We start from the raw sequence: 21,018 nt of genomic DNA, 5'->3' as shown, positions 1-21,018 counted from the left end.
ACCACTCCAGCAACCCTCAGTTTGTTTCCTGAGATTAAGAATTCCTCATATCAGTGAGGTCATATGATACATGTCTTTCTCTGATTGACTTATTTCGCTCAGCATAATACCCTCCAGTTCCATGCACGTCGTTTATTTTAAATGAAAACTGCTTATTTTAAGATAGGTTTAACTGAGGCCCAGGGTCTTTGGGTGATCCACATACCCCTTGTGACTATCTGTTCCCTCTGTGTGAAGATGTGAGAATGGGCATCTGAGTATTTTTCTGGGAAAAAAAATGTTTTTCCTTAGATTGTTAGAGGGATATATGGTTTACCTAATATAGAGCAGGGTGGGCAAACTTTTTCAGTAAAGGTAAATATTTTAGGCTTTGTGGGCCATATGCGGTTTCTTTTGCAACTATTCACCTCTACTGTAGTGCAAAAGCAGCTATAGAGGTATAAAGGTAAGCGTGGCAGTGTTCCAACAACATTGTATTTATGTTCATTAAAATTTGAATTTTATATAACATCTATGTCACAAAGTATTATTGTGCCTTTGACTGTTAGCCAATCATTTAAAAATGTAAAAGACAAACAAACAAAACCCACCCCAAGATGAAAAATATCTTAGCTCAGGGACAAGAAAAAGCAAGCAGCAGGCCAAATTTGGCCCATGGGCCATCTGATAATTTGTTAGAAATGCAAGTTCTCAGGCCTCTCTGAAAATCTTTGGAATCAGAAACGTCAGAATTGGACCCAGCAGTCTGTGTTTTAAAAAGTCTCTTAGGTGAAAAGGATACATGCTGCAGTTTGAGAACCACTGGTTCTCGATGATTCAGTTCACCCATCCATTCATTTCTCCTTACAATAAATCCTTTTTGAGATGTAATTATAATGTATCAGGAATACAGTGGATAAAGTACTAGATTTCCTCCTCATAGGTGCAAGAATAATTCTTCCATAAAACAAAAGATGGTAACTTTCTGACAATGACCTACTTTTTGAAATACATTTTATAGTATATCATGGCCCTATCCATATACACACACATGCCTGGAACAAAATAACACAAAGGAATATGTACCCTAATACGTGTGAGGCACTCTCTGATATTGTCTGCTCTATTTCTGTTGTATTCACCCCAGGAAATTGATTTTGCAATCCACTTATACATTACAACTTGGAGTTTGAAAAATACTGCAATAAAATATGCTCACCAGTGCAAATTCCTTGTTGAGAATCATCTGTTCAACTAAAGATGACTCATTGTGGAAGAGGTGGGGTTGCATATGGCTCCACATATGAGGAAACCACCAGAACTCATCCACAGACCTAAGCAAAAGGTCATCTCCTTCATCTTCCTCTTCAGTCCCTGTAAAACATGAGGTTAAAAATGGTTTGAATGAATATTTCGTATTGGCTTGAAGATGATGTTTGTCAGATTTTTGTTATTCTTCTTACTACTGATACATAAATCCTATTTTGCATTGTTTTAATAATAATAAAAAGAAATGACCATAGTCTAAATTACACTGAAGGCAATGTGGCTGGGGGTTGTGATGAGTTGGAGTGCAGATAGTTGTTTAGTTTAGAACTTAGGGGTATTTTGTCACTGACACTGTTCAGGATTGCTAGCGTATGGTGAGACATGAATAAACAAACTTCATTTGAGACAATTTATTTTTGTTTTAAAATTATTAGCTGATAATTCTTTTCCTCTTGCATGCACAGGGGAAACCTGATCAGAGATGATTTTTTTTTATTCTTAAAAATATTCTTGCATATGAGTCTAAAATTGAGCTTAAAATTTAAGTGATGAAGTTTGTTAATTTTTTTCTGATTAGAAAAATAATATATGCTTATTGAATAAGTGAAAAAAAAAGCACAGACTAGTGATATATGAATCTCAAAAACCAAAACAAAACAAAAACAAAGATCATCATCTAGAGCTAACATTTTGGTATTTTGAAATTTTCTTTTAAATCTTTTTCTGCTTTTTTAAAAGTTGAGCTAACACTGTATAATTACTTTTGTATCCTTACATTTTTAACATAAATATTATGAACATACACATTTCCTATTTTGATACCAATATTTCTTAAAACTTAAACAATGAAGTTATTAACACAATAGAACCTTGGCTTGGGAACTTTAATATAAAGTTCTCATCTTCTCTAAGAAAATTTGTGTTCAAGGCATAGTAAAAACCCTTTGTCATGCCACAAGTGAAAAAAAAAAAAGAACGAAATAACAACTTAATTCCCAGGGAATTCTCTTCATTGCAGATACCAACAAATATTTTCACTGTATGAAATCATACAATTTTTGCACAATTTTACAATATGCAGTCTAATTTTAAAACGTTCTGGATCAGTAATATAAGAATTGATTCCTATTTGGTCTCTAGATACTTAACTAAATAAGTGAAGTAAAATAACAGATTCTGTCTTAGAGTGTGAGGTGTATTTATTTGGTTTATTTTTCCACAATACAATATGTTTTACAGATGGCTGCTTAATTTAATACTAACCAAATAAATATTAAAGTTTTTTTTAAAGAATCCTCTCCAAATGTTTCATTTATGTGTCTCATAATAAAGATTTCACTGATCATGCAGTGAAGAGTGCTGTGAAATGGTTAAAGTGTATATTTGATATCAATAAATACAAAAGTAGTGTCTCTACTCCTGCCATTTACTTTACTATGTGATCTTGGACAAGTCAACTTCTTTGAATCTCAGTTTCCTGGTTTAAAATGGGGATATAAATACCTATCTCATTGGGTCTTTGTGAAAAGTGAATGAGATTGATTTATTATAGCACTTAATATCATGACTTTCAGATAGCAAGCACTTCATAAATATCAGGATCTCTTTCTTCTTAAAAATAATATCTACAGGTTTATACTTATAGTGTTCTAAATTTATATATTTTTACAAATTCTTGAAAACATTGCTTGCCTAGATTATTAATTTCTTGAAGTCAGAGATTGGATTCCTTTAACTTGCACAGTATTATGCCACTTCCCCAGAGCAGTGAGTAGGTGAATAATTTAATTCAATCCATATTAATATAATGTCAGTGAACTTCAGAGCTTTCATATGTCCGCCGGAGTGCATGGAAAATTTTGTGTGTATTTATGTATATGAATTATTTCTATGGTACAGTTCATAATGCATAGTTCTTAGAGGGTGTAAGGACCATCAGGTTTAATTAGAGTTTTGGCACCATACTACTTGTAATAATTGCTACTATACAAAGGGTAAAGAAATAGAAGTTTTGAATGTGATAAAGTCTTATGAATCAGTTGAGCAGACAGAATCCTTAATTTTTGTTAACTTTAGCTACAATTGTTATAAGACAGACTTGCAATTCATTGACTTTGTTAATATAGAGAATTTCAAACGTTGAAATCCAAATAGAGAAAAGTTTATCATTTCCTCAGATGGATTTTAAGCATGAAGTGTTTAGACCATGTTTCTTATGGCCATAATTTAGCCCACTGAAGCACAGATTAGAGTTACTTTGTGTCACATGCAATGAATTAATTGACAGTTCTCCCACCCTTCTGTTGTGCTTTGAATACAGAATGTTTGAGAAATGCTTCCATTCACTTTAAACTTCACTGATCGTTATTGAAAGTAGCAGGAATCACAAAACACATACTTGACCAGGAAGGAGGTCAATTAATCAACTTAAATGAAATTTGTAGACTATTGATATAAACAGATACATGACTGATCATAAAATATTAAAAATTTTTATACTAGAGATTGAGTTAATTTATAAACACTCCTCACAAGGTTGAGAGTGATATTTAAAACTATTTTTTTCACCTCATAGATTAATTTCCCATCAGCCTTTCTCTTACTTTATATAGGTCTTATAATTCAAAGCCATGTGAGGCAAGCTTGTGACACTAGAAATAGCTTAATGAAAAATATGATACCAAAAAAAAAAAAAAGAAAAATTTGATACCAAGTCATGCTGAGGGACCAACGCAGAATTTCAAATGTTTTAAAATCCAACTAAATGAAAATATTAAATTTTCAAATCACTATAAACACATATTTTTCTATACTATTAACACATATTTTTCTATACCTAATTTAATATGTGAGGATATAATTTGTAGTTCATACATCACCATATTTAACACAAGTTACAATCCATTAAAAGAATTTGTGTTCATATTTAGCCTTTTATGTCTAATCTGATCTAGATTCAAATCTACAACATCATTATTATTTTTTTTAAAGATTTATTTATTTATTTATTTATTTATTTATTTATTTATTTATTTGACAGAGAGCACAAGCAGGCAGAGCGGCAGGCAGAGGAAGAGGGAGAAGCAGGCTCTCTGCTGAGCAGGGAGCCCAACAGTAGGCTCAATCTCAGGACCCTAGGATTATGGCAAGAGCCAAAGGCAGCCGCTTAACCAACAGAGCCACCCAGGCGCCCCCAAATCTACATCATTATTAATTAAAAATGTAGTATTTTTTGTTCTCACTTAATAGTTTTTCCCTCTTACCTCTCTAAACTCAATAAATAGGAAGTTTTTAAATTCAGAAGTAAAATATTGAAGAATTTACTTTTTTGTTACCACTTGTAGATGATCTTGTTATGAAATAATAGCATACTTCTAAAAGTTCTTTAAGTCTGCCAATATAAGGATAATTTTAGCAAGATCTGGGCTAGAGGTTAATTCCCATAAGGCAATGTTAAAATGCAATTTATAAAATTCCAGTGTCTGCATTATTGCTTTTGTACAAATGTCTGCTTTATATTTGCTCATTATGTATGAAATATTGTAATTCCTGAATGGTAAGAAGATGTTTGTATTTTCTTTGTATATTGAATCTGGCATGGTTCCATATAGGTAGGTATGCACTAAACTAATTTTAAATATTACAATAAATAAAAGAACTGTGTGGTGATGAAAATCGATTAAAAGTTACCTATGGTTACCTATTAGTTCTAGAACTGATAAATTCAACAGAGCTGCAGAGTTCAAAAATCAATATACAGAAATCTGTTGCATTTCTATGCACTACTAACAAAAGAGCAGAAAGAGAAATTAAGAAAATCTCATTTACAATTGCACCAAAAATAATAAAATACTTAGGAATAAACCTAACCAAGGAAGTGTAACAACAGTACTCTAAAGACTATAAGACATTGATGAAAGAAATAGGAGATGAAGAAATTCCAAACAAATGGAAAGAAAGATATGCCACACTGATGAATTGGAAGAACAAATATTAAAATATCCAAACTATCCAAGCAATCTATAGGTTCAGTGCAATCCATATCAAAATATCAATAGTATTTTTCACAGAACAAGAACAAATAATCCTAAAATTTGTATGAAACCACAAAAGATCACAAACAGCCAAAGCCATCTTGAGGAAGAAGAACAAAACTGGGGGTCCACACTCCCAGATTTCAAACTGTACTGCAAAGCTATTGTAATCAAAACAGTATAGAACAACACAATAGAAGGCTACATAGATCAATAGAACAGAATAGAGAACCCAGACAGAAACCCACACTTATGTGGTCAATTAATCTATGACAAAGGAAGGAAGAATATAGTAGGGGGAAAAATAGTCTCTTCAATAAATGGTGTTGGAAAAATTAGACAACTATATGCAAAAGAATGAAACTGGACACCATACACACAAATAAACTCAAAAAGGACTAAAGATCTAAATATAAGGCCTGAAACAATAAAACTCTTAAAAGAAAACATAGGCAGTAATCTGTGGACATCAACCTCAGCAATAATTTTCTGGATGTGTTTCCCCAGTCAAGAAAAACAAAAGCAAAAATAAATTATTGGGACTACATCACACTAAAATGCTTTTGCACAGCAAAGGAAACCAACAACAAAACAAAAAGGCAACCTACTGAAAGGGAGAAGATATTTGCAAATGATACATCTGATAAAGAATTCATACAACTCAACACCAAAAAAAAAAAATCCACAAATAATCCAATTAAAATGGGCAGAGGTATTGAATAAACATATTCCCAGAGAAGACATACAGATGGCCCAAAGACATGTGAAAAGATACTCATATCACTAATCATCAGGAGAAAAATACAAATCAGAACCACAATGACATCACCTAACACTAGTCAGAATGGCCAGTACCCAAAATATAAAGAACTAGGAAGTGTTGGTGAGAATGTGGAGTAAAGAGAACCTTTGTGCACTGTTGGCAGGAATGTAAGCTGGTGCAGCCACTGGAGAACACAGTTCGAAGGTTCCTCCAACAAATAAAAATAGAATTACCATCCAATCCAATAATTCCACTTCTGGGTATTTACCCAAGGAAAACAAAAACACTAATTGGAAAAGATATATGAACACCTATGTTTACTGCAGCCTTATTTATAAGAGCCAAGATACGGAAGCAACCCATGTCCATCCATAGATGAATGGATAAAGATGTGGTATATATACACAATGGAATATTACTCAGCTATAAAAAGGAATGAAATCTTACCATTTGGGACAACATGGATAGGTATGATGCTAAATGAAATAAGTCAGAGAAAGACAAATATCCTATGATTTCACTTAAATGTGAAATCTAAAAAACAAAACAAATAATATAACACAAAGGAGAAAAAAACCTCATATATTGAGAGGACAAACTAGTGGTTGCTAAAGGGAGGAGAGTGGGAGATGGGTGAAACAGGGTGAAGGGTATTAAGAGGTATAATCTCCCAGTTATAAAATAAATAAATCGTCAGGATGAAAAGTATAGCATAGGGAATATAGTTAATAACAGTGTAATAACTTTGGAGACAGATGGAAACTACACTTCCCATGTTGAGCATATTGTAATGCATATGACTTTCTTTTTTTCTAATTTTTTAAAGAGACTTTATTTATTTATTTGAGAGAGAGAGAAAGAGAGAGAGAGCACATGAGAGGGGGGGAGGGGAGAGGTGAGAGGGAGAAGCAGACACCCTGCTCCGCAGGGAGCCCCATGCTGGACTCAATTCCAGGACTTCAGGATCATGACCTGAACCGAAGGCAGTCACTTAACCAACTGAGCCACCCAGGTGCCCATCATTTTTTCTAATTTTTAAGAAGATTTTATTTATTTATTTGAAAGAGAGCTCTCTCTCTTTCACGAGCAAGGGAGAGGAGAAGAGGGAGAGGGACAAGCAGACTCCATGCTGAGTGTGGAGCCCAACACAGGGCTCGATCCCACAACCCTGAGATCATGACCTGAGTGGAAATCAAGAGTGGGATGCTTAACCAACTGAGCCACCCAGGTGCCCCTGGATATGGTTTTCAAATCCCTATGTTGTACACCTGAAACTAATATCATACATACGTCAATGATACTTCAATTAAAAATTTTTAAAAATTAACTTCAGAAAATGTGTTCAGTACATTGCCATGCATGTAAAACCTTCAAAGACGCGTGGGAAACATATTTCTAAGAATGTTACTTGTATAGATAAGTATAGTCTATCTTTCCATTGTATACGTATGTTTATTATGCATTGTTTCACTGAATAACCTGTAAGGCACATACATGAAAGTTGTTTCTAAGAATGTTCCTTCTGTATGTGAATAAGAGCAGTGTTATTTCAGTTAACGATTGTGTTCCCCCCACTGCAGGGCAAACTCTCTTTAAAGGCAAAAAAATAAAGACAGAAATAAATAAATGTATGTATGTAACCTACAATTTCAAAATTAGAAAATAAAGTGATGTGCGTTATTCAGTTTACTTTTTCGATAAAATCAATCTTATACAAAAATACTTTTTAAAGTAATAATAATAAACACATAGCACTTAGAACATGCTATGCATTGTTCTGGATGAGGGAGATAGGATTCTCATTTAGAGATGAAGAAACTGAGGCACAGAAAGTTTAAGCAACCTGTTCATGTTCACAAACCTAGTACATGTCAGTCTGGATTTGAACAAAAGCAGTCTGTTTCTTTTCCTTTTTTTTTTTAAAGATTTTATTTATTTATTTGACAGAGAGAGACACAGCGAGAGAGGGAACACAAGCAGGGGGAGCGGGAGAGGGAGAAGCAGGCTCCCCGCTGAGCAGGGAGCCCGATGCGGGGCTCCATCCCAGGACCCTGGGACCATGACCTGAGCCGAAGGCAGTCGCTTAACCGACTGAGCCACCCAGGCGGCGCCCCCAAAGCAGTCTGTTTCTAATACCTACTCTGAACTGGTAACTTCTACAGAAAATAAAAAACAAAAAGCAAACAAAGGTAAATGAATGTAATACTTTTAAAAAAAATTTCACGTTTAAAAGTTAATAGTTTTATATAAAGGGCTTATATTTTGTCAAATGAACTCTCATGAAAAAACAATATTAATACAATTTGTAAATATCCATGAAGTAATTGATTGAGTCATATTCAATTTATTATTAATTACAAAGAGTGGCAATGATTGTCACAAGAAATTATGCCCTACAAAAATAATATTTCTAACACTTTACCCCTAGAAGACATCTTAACACTCTAATGTGTTCATTCTCTGAGTTTTCATTGTGCAATTCTAACCAAGCTTTACATATTTTCAGACTAAAACATTTTATTTCAAACTCCATACTTTTATTTTTTTCCTTTTAATCAACAGTATGTCCTTCCTTTTTCAATTTGGCACCTGTGAGTGGCTGACTGCGAGGGAAAGCTTAGGGATATGTCCTTTTGGGTGAGATTGTTTTTAGCATGTGAAGGGCAGAGAAACCAAACAGGAAAGAATACACGGGAAATACAAATAAGTGGAGCAGTCTAAGAAATGAAGAATCTATCATTATTACACTGGGCATATGTGATTAAATGTCTTCAAAACAGTGAGGCTCATCAATCAGCATCCTCATGCATTGGGAAATCAGAACATCCTGGGAGAGAGCTGAGACAGTCATTGTGACAAGGCCATCTTCTAATAGTTACATATCACAGCGGAGTGCAAGTATAAGGAAAGCACTTCCCTGATTTGCAAACTTTGTTCCATATAGTTAAGCCTGCATATAAGAATGTAAATAGATAAGATAGAAGTATGCCCTCCCTAGAGTGGACATCACCAATGTTAACTCCACTCTAGGAGAAAACTTGACATCTCTTGAGTAAATTAGTAAGTACTCAATATAATATGATTGCACCTTTGAAATACAGTATGGATGCCTTTCAATGATTCTACACTTAAAGTATCAAGTCAGTGAAAGTTTCATCCTATGTGAAGGAAAGTAAGCTTCTGGGATTTACAAATTTATATATATTGTTTGATCTCTAAAGTGTACTATCACCACAGCATAACAGAATAAAGTGTTTCTTCCATTATTTTTGTTAGGTTAGTACCAACATAAAGAGTCAAAAGAGTCAATAAGGTCTTCTTAAAAATAAAATTAAAATGATTTTTTTTTTGGTATCTTCCTCCAACAACTATCCCTGTGATATTAACTAGTGTGTTGTTCATTTCCTGGTGGATGTGTACTGTGTACAAGTTCAGGATCATAAAGAAGAAATGAGAAGTGTTATAACCTGCTATCAACATTAACTCTGTGAATGTCCGGCAGCTTTAATAGTTCTGAATATGAAAAGCGAATAAAAGAGATGAGGCAGTTATCCAGATATATTTCAACCAAAAGAATGGCTTTACTTGCACTATATGGCTATTTAAGACAAAATAGTATTGTTTGTGTGTGAACTCCAGATAATCCCATAATTTTTTCCCCTGCATGAGTAGATATAGCTTTTAGAGTTATCTGCTTTGAGTCAGAGCTTCTTAGGCCTGAACTCATTTCTTGAGGGGGCTTTTGAAGAAGATTTAAAAAACCATGTCTATTTTCAAAATTGTAAGCTGGAATTACTCTGCCTGTGCAGATACGATGACCCAAATCTCTTTCTGCAAAATGTCCTTTTAAAATATGCAATCATTTGATTTATCAAATGGTCTAAATACTAATTTTCCTTCTATTACATTAAACAGATTTACATGTTTCAAAGCAGGAGGGAAAAGGCATTAAAGAAAAGCCAATAAGACATCACTGCTTCAATATTCTAATAAACCATGCTGAGCCTCCTTGGTTAAACATTAAAAAGCTTCTTTGGGTAAATGAACTGCATTTATGATAATTAAAGACTACCTTTGCATGGGATATTTTAAATGTCAATAACATGCATGCATGCATAGAGAATCCCATGGAATGTTTTCACTAAGAAACTATGAAGTAACAACAGTGCAAAGTCATAAAGTATTTGGTTTATACCACAAATGCAGAAATAGGAGCAGACACTAGGTATTGCCTACAGGCTCTAACACATCATTTTGTGTTATTTTTGTCATTATTATAAGATAGTCACTTCTCTGCACATATTTTTCTCCATACGAGTGCCAGACATTAGAATGCTGATACCCATAAAATAAAAGTCATATTTTGGAGGTGAAGATGGGTAAAGAGGTGAGAAATATCAGAACATAGAGTAGTGCATGAACACCAATCACATTTTAAGAATTTGTTGAGAAGCCGACACTGAAAAGAAGTGCAACTGTGGCTGGATAGAGATGGAAAGAAATACAAGCCTTATTACGATTGCTTTAGTGCATGTTGGGCCAAATTGTAATATTTTTAGGGAAAAATCCTGCAAGGGAAGGTAAGCAAGATGACCCTCTATTAATTTTCTTTGAGGCTATAAAATTCCTCTCTGATCACCAGATGTTTTCCAAAGGAATAATATATACAAAAATGTCTGTCACCTTGAGTATCTGACATTTTAAAAACACTGCCCACTATTATTATTATTGGAATGTCATTGCCATCATCAACATCATCATCATCATCATCACAATCACTTTGCTTTCTACTTGGACTATGCTGAGAGACAAGATGCATTAGTCACAGAACAATGATCATGGTTTCTTTTTTTACTGAGTTGAAAAAGTCAATTGTCTTCCTCCTTTGTCCTTGATTCTAACAGTATTTGCCAAAGTAAACAAGCTCATTGGTTTTGGATTTGGCTACTCATATAATGCACCCGAGTTTTTCCCATAATCAGTCCGGATATTCTATTCCTCCTACTTATGAAACATTTAAAGTCCTTGCTCCTATTTATATGTAGCTGCCTGAGAACACAAAGCTCCTTCTTACCTGTGTGGTAAAACTTCCCTGAAAATCCAAGGTTGAAGGTAAAATTTGCAACCTGAGTGCGCAGTAAATTTTGAGTCTCTAGTAATGCCTGAAATAAATAAGAAATTAACATGATTTTAGAAAAATAAATATGAAGCTTGGGATGCCTCTTTTTCAAATGTGTATGCATGAGTGAAACAAAATAATATGGGCTTTCTTGCTTTTTGGGTTTTTGATGGGTACTGTTATTTGCTATTCATATTTCGGGTATTATAATCACTATTGTTATTTTTATTGAAGTTCACCAAATTATGAAGCAGTTAAGTCCTAAGCACATTATAAGTTGCTGAAAGGCAATTCTCTAACCACACAGCACTGAAATCATTTTTCATTTCCATGTGAGACATTTCTTGATTTCAGATTATTACACTTTTTTTCCTTGGGGGAAATTTTTCAGAGTTGTTGAATGTAGGCAAGTCTTGCATTTGTTGGTAAGGAATAGAAAGGTAACATTTGTTTGAGTTGCAATTTAGTATTTATTTAACTGTGCTTCCTTCCCTATCGTTTTTTAAAAGCATAATCATTGAGTTTAAGGCTTGGGTTTTTACTATACAAACTAAAGAGAAATGTATAATTTAAAGGGTGTTGATTGCAAATGTTGAGATATGAATAAGGCAAGGACAGATAGGAAATACATAGTCAATTTCATAAAGAAAAATTTTCCAACTGTGGCAAAATGTCCCTATTTTCTGTATTTGAAATTATTCTATGTTAATTTCTTATTTGTAGACAGGATAAGAACACATGAAGAGTAATCTTAGAGTCATACTTAGTCCTGTAAATTTTCTGCCAGTCCTTCAACTGCAATTATTCCTATACCAACATATGTAGCGTAATTCAGAACTCTCATATCCTTGGGTTTTTTAGTTTGCTTATTGATTAGAATGATTTTCCTGTTTTTAAATAAATTTTTAAAGGGGACTTACTTTATTCTGATGAAAATGAGAAACTTATTTCAAACTATTTTTGGTTACTGCTATCTGTATGTTAAGGTGAATAAAGAGTCAGAAATTTAGACAATTCTTCTGAGTATTAGTCACAGTGGCTAAGCATTTGCTTTAAAAATTTGTAAAACTATTTACTCCCCCAGAATTAAGAGGACTCCTGCAACTTAGTTTAATTAAATAAAAGAAAAGAGAATAACTAAAAGGTTGGTAACTATATAATCAGTGTTTATCCAAGGTTACAGTTAGTTACATTGAGTGTAATCTTGGCCAATTTTGTTTAAATATTATGAATTAAACAGAAAAAGGAAAAAGATAAATTAGTTTAAGTCAGTTGTATGAAATATATTTTTAAACTTCTCAAAAATAAAGTAAAAATAAAGTCTATTGAACTAGTTGGGCATATTGGTAAATCCTGTGGAATACAGCCTTAAATAGAAAACATCACGCATCTTTTTATCTTAGTTCCTTTTTCTGGCTTTCTCATTTTATTCAATGCACAATCCTTGGGCCTCCATATCTGAAAGAGTTTTTTAAAAACATTTCTCCCTTCCCCTGTATTCCTTATCACTCCAACCCCCTTCCAACTCTCTAGCTCTGAGTTCTTGAAGTCATTATTCTGTATTTACTTCTCCACTGTCCATCCTTAAATCCACTAAGTACGTATTGTAGTTGCATACAGTGTTGAGTGTAACAAGCACAGTCCTTTTCTAGGATGTCAATGCCTAGAAAGGGAGAGAGATTTTAAATAGTCAAACAAATGTGTAATTACAGCTCATAAGTTCTAGAGCATGCTGTGAGAGATGCAGTAAAGGATTTTAATTTATACGGCGGGAGTGGGCCCACACTTTTGATGTTTTCTTAGGGACAATCAAATAAACATCAAACAATCTATTTTTCCCTTAATCAACTTGCCACGACTTTAGGAACTCCCTCATTGTCTTTTTCTTGGGCTTTTAAAACCCTGTGGTCCGCTAACCTGTTCCCACCCTTCAGTTTTATCTTCCTCTACTCTGCCTTATATTCTGAAATCATGCTAACACCCCAAAGGCAGTAAATGCACTTCACCCTTGGGGTCAGGGAGTCTGTTCAATTAATGACAGCCTTGTTGGTCATTTCACTTCTCTAATCCTTTGCTTTAACTGTAAATGGGATAATGCTTAACACCTGTTTCACACTATTATTGTGAGGATTATATTGCATAAGGCATACGAAGTGCTCAGCTAAGTCCCTGGCACACAGTAGGAACTCAATAAATGCTGTTAATGAGCACTCAATATGTCATTCTCTCCCAACCAACTAGGTATTGTTGGTGCCTCCTCATTTCCAATTAAGCTACATGCATTGCTATTTCCCCCAAATCACCTTGTCCTTCTGCCAATTCTTCAACTGCAACTGAAGGGCTATCCCCATTGCCTACATTTCTCCATGCCTTTGTTCACTCTGTTCCCTTTGCCTAGCTAGCCTCCAGCTGCTCCCCATCACATTCCCCAAACCCATCCATTCTTTAAAGCTCTGGTGCCTGGGTGGCTCAGTCAGTTATACATCTGCCTTCCGCTGAGGTCATGATCCTGGCCTCCTGGGATCTAGTCCCGCATGGGACTAGCGGAGCGGGGAGCCTCCTTCTCCCTCTGCCTCTCTCTCTGTCTTTCATGAATAAATAAAATAAATTAAAAAAAATAAAGCTCTGTCCAAATGCCGCCCTTTTTGTATGAAGCTGTCCTGATGCCTCAAACCTTTTCCTTTTCTCATCTCCCGAAGTAAGTTCCCAAATTATTTTTCTTAAGACTTGCATTATTTTCCACTTTACTACATCGCCTTTTATCTAACTTCTCCTAGTCTATAAGTGCCTTCAGGTCAATCAAACCTTACTTATTTTTATGTTTTCTGTATTGCTATATATATTTTTTGTATATGTAGAAGGCATTCAATTGAATTAATTTCATTTATTTTTATTAGTAACATATTCCTGATGGTAAAATGATAAACATGGTTCACGGACCATACCATTAAATGATATCAGAACAATATGAATAGGATGTTACATTTCACCAGCACATTTATATCATGGATGTTTTATAATCTTATCTTATAGATTGCCTAGTAAGATAAGCTCAAAGAAGTGAGGACAGATGAACATTTTTCCACCGGTGTTAATTAACTCTATGAAGAATTTGACAGACCTTTCCATTGTTGAAAGAAATAAAGTTGTCTAGTCATATTCTCCCAACATGTAATCTTGATTAATGTGGGAGTAAAAATGACAATTTCTGTAAGTAAAAACAAAATAAAACAAATGGATTAAAAAAGCAAATCCTAAAAGGTTCCAAGCCTGTCTACTTCAGTATAAAAAAAGTGTTCTTTGATTTCCAAAATTCAGGGAAAGAAAATTTCTGTGGTCTTTCAATGGTAGAGGAAAAAAGACACAAATAATAATGAGTGAAAAAATAGGTCTAATTTTTAAAATAAAAATCAGAAATAAGTTTAAAATAAAAAGTGTTAAACCACAAAAAATTAAAGAAAAAATGTAGAAAAAAATAAAGAATAGAAATACAGGAAAAGCGTAAAATGTCAGAAGAAATGTTAGACAAGAAAAATACAAATACAAAATTATGAATAAATGAAATATAATGAAAACTTACTTTGGAAAAACTTGTTTATAAAGTAGAAGTAATATGTCTCAATTAGAGACAAAAATCAAGTTGTAAAGCTTAGGAAATAGCATGTAGCTGTAAATATGTTTATTTTTATCTGAATATTTGTGAGGAAGTTTGACTAACTTTTGAACATAAATGTAAAATGAAATGTATTTAATGTTTGGACAATACATCTCAGTTATTTCTTTAATAGTACATGTCATAAAAAATATAAACAGCTTTGATGTGTTCCCTTGCATTATTTAGGAAGAATTTACTAAGTTACTTGATTAGATATTAAAGAGAATAAATATATATAACTTAAGAAAAATCAATAATTCATTCTTTTAATAAATATTACTTATATTCACTTGATGTTCTTATAATGAGTTCCTCAGTATTTAATAAAGCAAGTCCAACTTACCCTACTGCAAAATGTTAAAGAAATGGCTTTCAAACTTTATTGTTCACACAATTTTCTAGAAGAGACTGCTAATATTGTGAATTCTGGGGCCCACTTGAAGAATTATTGATTTAGTCTTATGTGATAAGGTCCAGGCTTGTGTATTTTATTATAGACCCCAGTTGGTTATAAAAACGGCCAAAAGCAATTGTTTCCAAGTTACCCATAAGAGATGAATTGCCAGAATGCTTATAAAATAACTTTTCCAGACCCATGCTCTGGGAATTCTGAATTAGATTATAAAAAATGGAACCTAGGAAACTGTAATTTTAACAATGATTCTTATAGCTTCAAATTGGAGATTATAACCATCAAGGAACTTTGGGAAATATTAAATTAGTGCATTATTTATCTAATTTCAAAGTACATTACATAAATTTTAATCCACTCAGATATTCAGGTAGTTTAATATAAGACTAACCCTTTCCCTAAATATATATAATTAATAATGCATGACTATGTACATATATTGATACAGTCTTATACTTTCAAAATTTCAAATTGAATACATAAGGGTGATAGTTTTTGTTCTTTTAACTGTCTTGTACAGTTTTTTTAATATATACAGGAATTCATAAATTCTTATTTATCTTACAAGATCTCAAGGTGGGAATCAGAAGAGGTTACCTCTATATTTATTGTCCAAGTGGATAAAATCGCGTCATGGAAAATTTAAATGGCCTACCCAGATAACACAAGGAAAGGGCCAAAATTGAGTATGTTTGCCTCAACACTTGGTCCAACCTTAATAACTTCAGGTCTCACTACAGTAAGTCTGTGTGGCCACCCAGGATGAAATGACTCAGGATTCCATGAACTTTTGGGCACATTATTTGTCAATGTACAAATGAAGATGAATAGGGCTGACCCAGGGTGAATGTATGAAGCTTTTGAAGTTTGCCTTTGATAGTCTGCCTCCCTTCTTGTTCATCTCCTTCCACTTAGAAGCAATCCTCACTCTTTCAGAAACCTACTCTCCCTCTCTCTCTCTTTTTAAAGATTTTATTTATTTATTTGTCAGAGAGAGAGAGTGCACAAGCAGAGGAAGCTGCAGGCAGAGGGAGAAGCAGGCTCCCCACTGAGCAAAGCGCCCACTGTGGGACTTGATCCCAGGACCCTGGGATCATGACCTGAGCCGAAGGCAGCTGCTTAACCGACTGAGCCACCCAGGCGTCCCTCTCCCTCTCTTTTTATTTTATTTTATTTTATTTTTTTAAAAGATTTTATTTATTTATTCATGAGAGACAGAGAGAGAGAGAGGCAGAGGGAGAAGCAGGCCTCCCGCCGAGCAGGGAGCCTGATGCGGGGCTCGATCCCAGGACCTGGAATCATGACCTGAGCCGAAGGCAGACGCTTAACGACTGAGCCACCCAGGCACCCCCCTCTCCCTCTCTTTTTAAAAATGAACTCTTTATTTATTTATTTATTTATTTATTTATTTATTTATTTATTTATTTATTTATTTTTTAACAGAGAGAGAGGCAGCAAGAGAGGGAACACAAGCAGGGGGAGAGGGAGAGGGAGAAGCAGGCTTCCCGCAGAGCAGGGAGCCCGATGTGGGGCTCGATCCCAGGACCCTAGGATCATGACCTGAGCCGAAGGCAGATGCTTAACGACTGAGCCACCCAGGCGCCCTAAAAATGAACTCTTAACTGCCACTCAGAGAGGAAATTGTCTGATATAATTTATACATTGAGAGAAATCTATCACATCAACACACCAAGTCTTCCACAGTATTTTTACATTGAACGGTTTGGCTATGATTCTGGAATGGATGAGTTAACTAAGGAAGAATGAATGAATGTAATAATAATACTGAAGAAATGTGGGGACCTTTTGTGGGGAGAAAAGTTTGGGGATCCTTCTGCAGAAATCACACTCAATTTGAAGAACAACTTGCTGAGTAGAAAAACACTTCTGCATTTCAGAGCAATTACCCTCTCGTCTTTCCATCCATCACTTAAGTGTTGCACTCTCATCTCTCAATCTTGCCGAAGCCTCCAGGAAACCAGGGATATGAAACTTACCCTCTGGGCTCTCTTCCTCCTTGTGCCATTATGAATTCATCCATCCATTGAAACAATATTAACTGAACACCTGCTATGTTTCAGGCACTCTTCTAGGTACTAAGGACACAGGAAAGAACGCTAATAATAATTGAGCTTTTACTATGTGTTAGGTACTTTGAGAAGCACTCTATTTGAATTATCTCTTTAAATCTCCCTGTGATCCCCTAATTAACCCTGCTTTAGAGAGACTAAATAAGCTACATAAGGTTATGGAGTTGGAAAATGTCTGACAAACTGATAAGCTTGCTGTTCTCGTGGAACTTAGGTTCTGTTTAGGCATGCAGATGACACACATGGAAAATCAATCAGATAATTATTTAATTGCAAATTGTAATTAGTGGTCCAAAAATAGTGTTATAGTATATGCTATTATTAAAACAAACACAGAGTACCTACATTTCAGCAGGATAGGCAACGTGCTCTATGCAGCCTCTCTGAAAAAGTAGCAATTTAGTCGAGGCACGAAAAATAAGAGGCTAAATCAGGGCTCTGGAGGAGTGTGCTCTGGGGAAACAGGGCAGTAAGAATAAGGCTCAGTGTCAGGAAGAACCCTGGTATCTTGACACAGCACGCTCTACTTCATCTTACATAAGATACGATTTTTACATTTTAAATTGATTCCTCTGACTACTTGCTGAGAAGGAATTGTAGCTAACTGGAGCAAAAACAGGAAAGTCATTGAGGAGGCTTTTGCAGAAGTTCCAGTAAGAACAAAATAAAGGCATGGCTTCTACTGGGGGTACTGGGAATGGAAGGAAGGAAGTAGTGTAATTGTTGATGGACTGTTGTGGGAAGTGAGGTGGGGTGTAATTTCACTGATGTTTCAGATTTCTGACATTCAATGAGATGGGGGAAGAGTTGGGAAAAATCAATACTTGCACTGCTACACTAAACATTCTTTCTCACAACAGGATGACTGTTGTTGAAACCTCTATAACACTCCTAACAGGAAAGACAGAGCTTAAAGTCCTAGAACATCATTGCTTTTAAACTTGTGTTATCCATAAGTGGAGGGTAAACTTCAGGAACTAACTGCACAAGGAATGTATGAATTGGTAAGGGGAATAGCCTCATAGCGTAAGGAGTGTTTTTTGCATACTGGAAGGTTAAACATTGATGCTGATTAAAGATACTGGCAAAGAGAAGAGAAAATTTGAAAATTGGTTTGACCTTGTAAAATAATATTAACTCATGTCACGTATGTGAAGAGTTTGCATTTTCTGCTTGATTATCAAAGAACACAATGAAGGTTATACAAATCATTAAATTTGAAGAGCATTTACAGTGTTGTAAATTTTATTTGATTGCATCAGCAAAACAGTCCATATGACTTTGATTCCTTTCCCAGTGGGTGCAATTTTTCTTGTGCCCTATACTTTGTTACTGCAAAGTGTCCTGAGCAACTTTCTGTTCATGGAATTCTAAGCCATTTTTACTTCAGTTCATTCTGAAAGTATGTGAGATGAACTTCTGCTTTCTGATCTCCCTGGGATCAGAAAATTTCCTTAAGCAAGGTAAAATACTGCCCAGTTCTTATCAGCCCCAAATTCTCTTCAACTGTATTCTCATTTTCAGTCCGTGTAGATCATCTCAAACTATGAGTGGGTTCTGTTCTAGTTCCATGTTTTCCATGTTCTACCTAATTGATTGGAATTTTGAATTAAATACATTTGAATCAAATATGAACTATAAGGTCCTTCAGATAATTTATACATTTGTACAGATAGTTTTATACATTTATGTATAAATTTTTTAAAAAGATTTTATTTATTTATTTGAGAGAGAGAGCGAGAGAGAGAGCACATGAGTGGGGAGGAGGGAGAGGAGCAGAAAGAAAAGCAGACTCCCCCAGAGCAGGGAGCCCCATGTGGGGCTCGACCCCAGGACACCCTGGGATTATGACCTGAGCGGAAGGCAGACATTCAACCAACTGAGCCACCCAGGTGCCCCACATTATGTATAAATTATACATAATTGATAAATTTATACATTTATTATTTGAACTACTGGCATTCTCCTTTAAAAGTTCGCCTCCAATCTTGGTCTTTAATTATATTATTTAATTTACTTTTCCTATAGGCTTTGCTCCAAGTCTCTATCATGGCCTACAAATTTTTTTGAGTTATAAAAAGTTAAAAATATAACTTCAGAGTTCATAGTTTGTTAATTGTTTTCCTTGAAAGCCTTTCATGCTTTTAATGACTGTCTATTTTCCTAAGCTAAAGTATTTAAGTAGATAGAGTAATATTGAGATAGAGCTACCTTATATTAGGACTTGTTTGGGGATGTGGAATGAAAATGGTGATCGTAAACTCAGTGACTAAGAGATGGTTCCAGGAATAATCAGGAATCAGATAGCTGAGAGAAACATACACATGTACACACAACACAAGCAAAATCACAAAGTCAAACCTTTATTGGGCGAGGGTGGGCAGAAAGAAGTTTATGATTCAACATATTTCCAGGGATTCTCAGTCAGAGTCTGCACTGAATTGGTCCGAAATCTCGGTGTGCTCGGTTGGAACTTATAAAATGTAAACTGAATCACTCTGCATAATCCTGACTCCTATGTTGGGGAGCCAGCTTGATAGAAATGCTGTGTACTGCCATGGAAGCTCCAAAACAGACACAGAATCACCCTCCTCAGAGTTGCATTGGGATCTCTGGAGTGTGGAAGCTTGGGCATGGATGATTTTACTATATAAGGGGATAACCAGTGAAACAGAGTTCCTGATTACAGAGGAGTGTTTTCCAAACCCTGATCTTTGGTTCACTAGGTCGATGAAGTTTAACAATTCTATGAAACGTAATTCCATGTTCAAAATGTTTGGGTAACACTATATCATACCCCTCTCGGGAGGTTCTTAATTCACATTAATGTACTGAGCTCTTTAGTAGGAAAAAATTTGTATATGATTTACCTTAGCTTTTTCTCTGAACTGTTAGCTAGGAGCACACATTTCCACTTGCCCAAATTTGATACATACTGTCTTAGGAAAAAACACTAAGTGGATGGTTAATCCCTTGGAAGTAGAAGTGTTTCCTGGATTCATGCTATAGTTCCCTGTTTGGTGTCCAATGCAAGTTGCAGAATATAATGGTTGTGATTTTATATAAAATGTGATTCTCTGCATGCCTTTAATCATGTAATAACTTAGCTCTTTGTAAGTGATCTAAAGAGAGAAGTATTTTTCCATTACTACAAGATATCCCTAAACAACTTCAGATCAATTTCTTAATATTACAAAATTGTGGAAAAAATTCAGAAATAATTACACTTTCGATAAATATGGTATTACTTCTTGGAGCATCTTATTCTTGTTGAGAAATTATTAAAGGCAACTGTTAAGTTGTTTCATTAACAAAAATGCTTTTTACTTTAAAGATTGAAAATCTCTAAGTATAATTATCATTTTATTTTTTAGGCCTTAAAAAATGAAGGCCTCCAAAGCAACCATCTCCTTTATCAAGGTCAAATATTGGCATTGTTTCCTAGGACTCCTGCTTCTTCCTTTGCTCATGGCTGTAATTTCCATTTCTCATTCCCTACCCTCTCTTCACTCAGTGTGAGTCCAGGGTGGGCTGACAGCCATACTCGTGCAACACAGGTACTTGATGATTGTTGGCTGGTATTGTAACCGACTTTTCTAACTTCATCTCTAGAAATACTTCCTGCTCACATACTGGTTAGGAATCTCTTCATCATTAAGATATTCAATTATTAGCTATATTGTATCATTATTTGATT

At 34.7% G+C, this 21,018-nt stretch overlaps 1 protein-coding gene across 1 annotated transcript in view; it reads right to left on the bottom strand.

Annotated features, from left to right (window-relative positions):
- Window positions 1-21,018, bottom strand: part of LOC110575489 (bifunctional heparan sulfate N-deacetylase/N-sulfotransferase 4) — a 258,954-nt gene that overhangs the window by 137,253 nt on the left and 100,683 nt on the right. Inside the window, exons 2-3 of the mRNA XM_021684468.1 lie at window positions 11,120-11,207; window positions 1,199-1,353 (exon numbers count right to left, since the gene is read on the bottom strand). Coding sequence (XP_021540143.1) covers window positions 1,199-1,353; window positions 11,120-11,207 — 243 coding nt within the window. The remainder of the gene's footprint in view (window positions 1-1,198; window positions 1,354-11,119; window positions 11,208-21,018) is intronic.

The sequence above is a fragment of the Neomonachus schauinslandi genome, chromosome 2 (assembly GCF_002201575.2).
Source record: "Neomonachus schauinslandi chromosome 2, ASM220157v2, whole genome shotgun sequence".
Lineage (NCBI taxonomy): Eukaryota > Metazoa > Chordata > Mammalia > Carnivora > Phocidae > Neomonachus > Neomonachus schauinslandi.
Note: the sequence above shows the minus strand (reverse complement) of the source record. Positions and strands in the feature narration are given on the sequence as shown.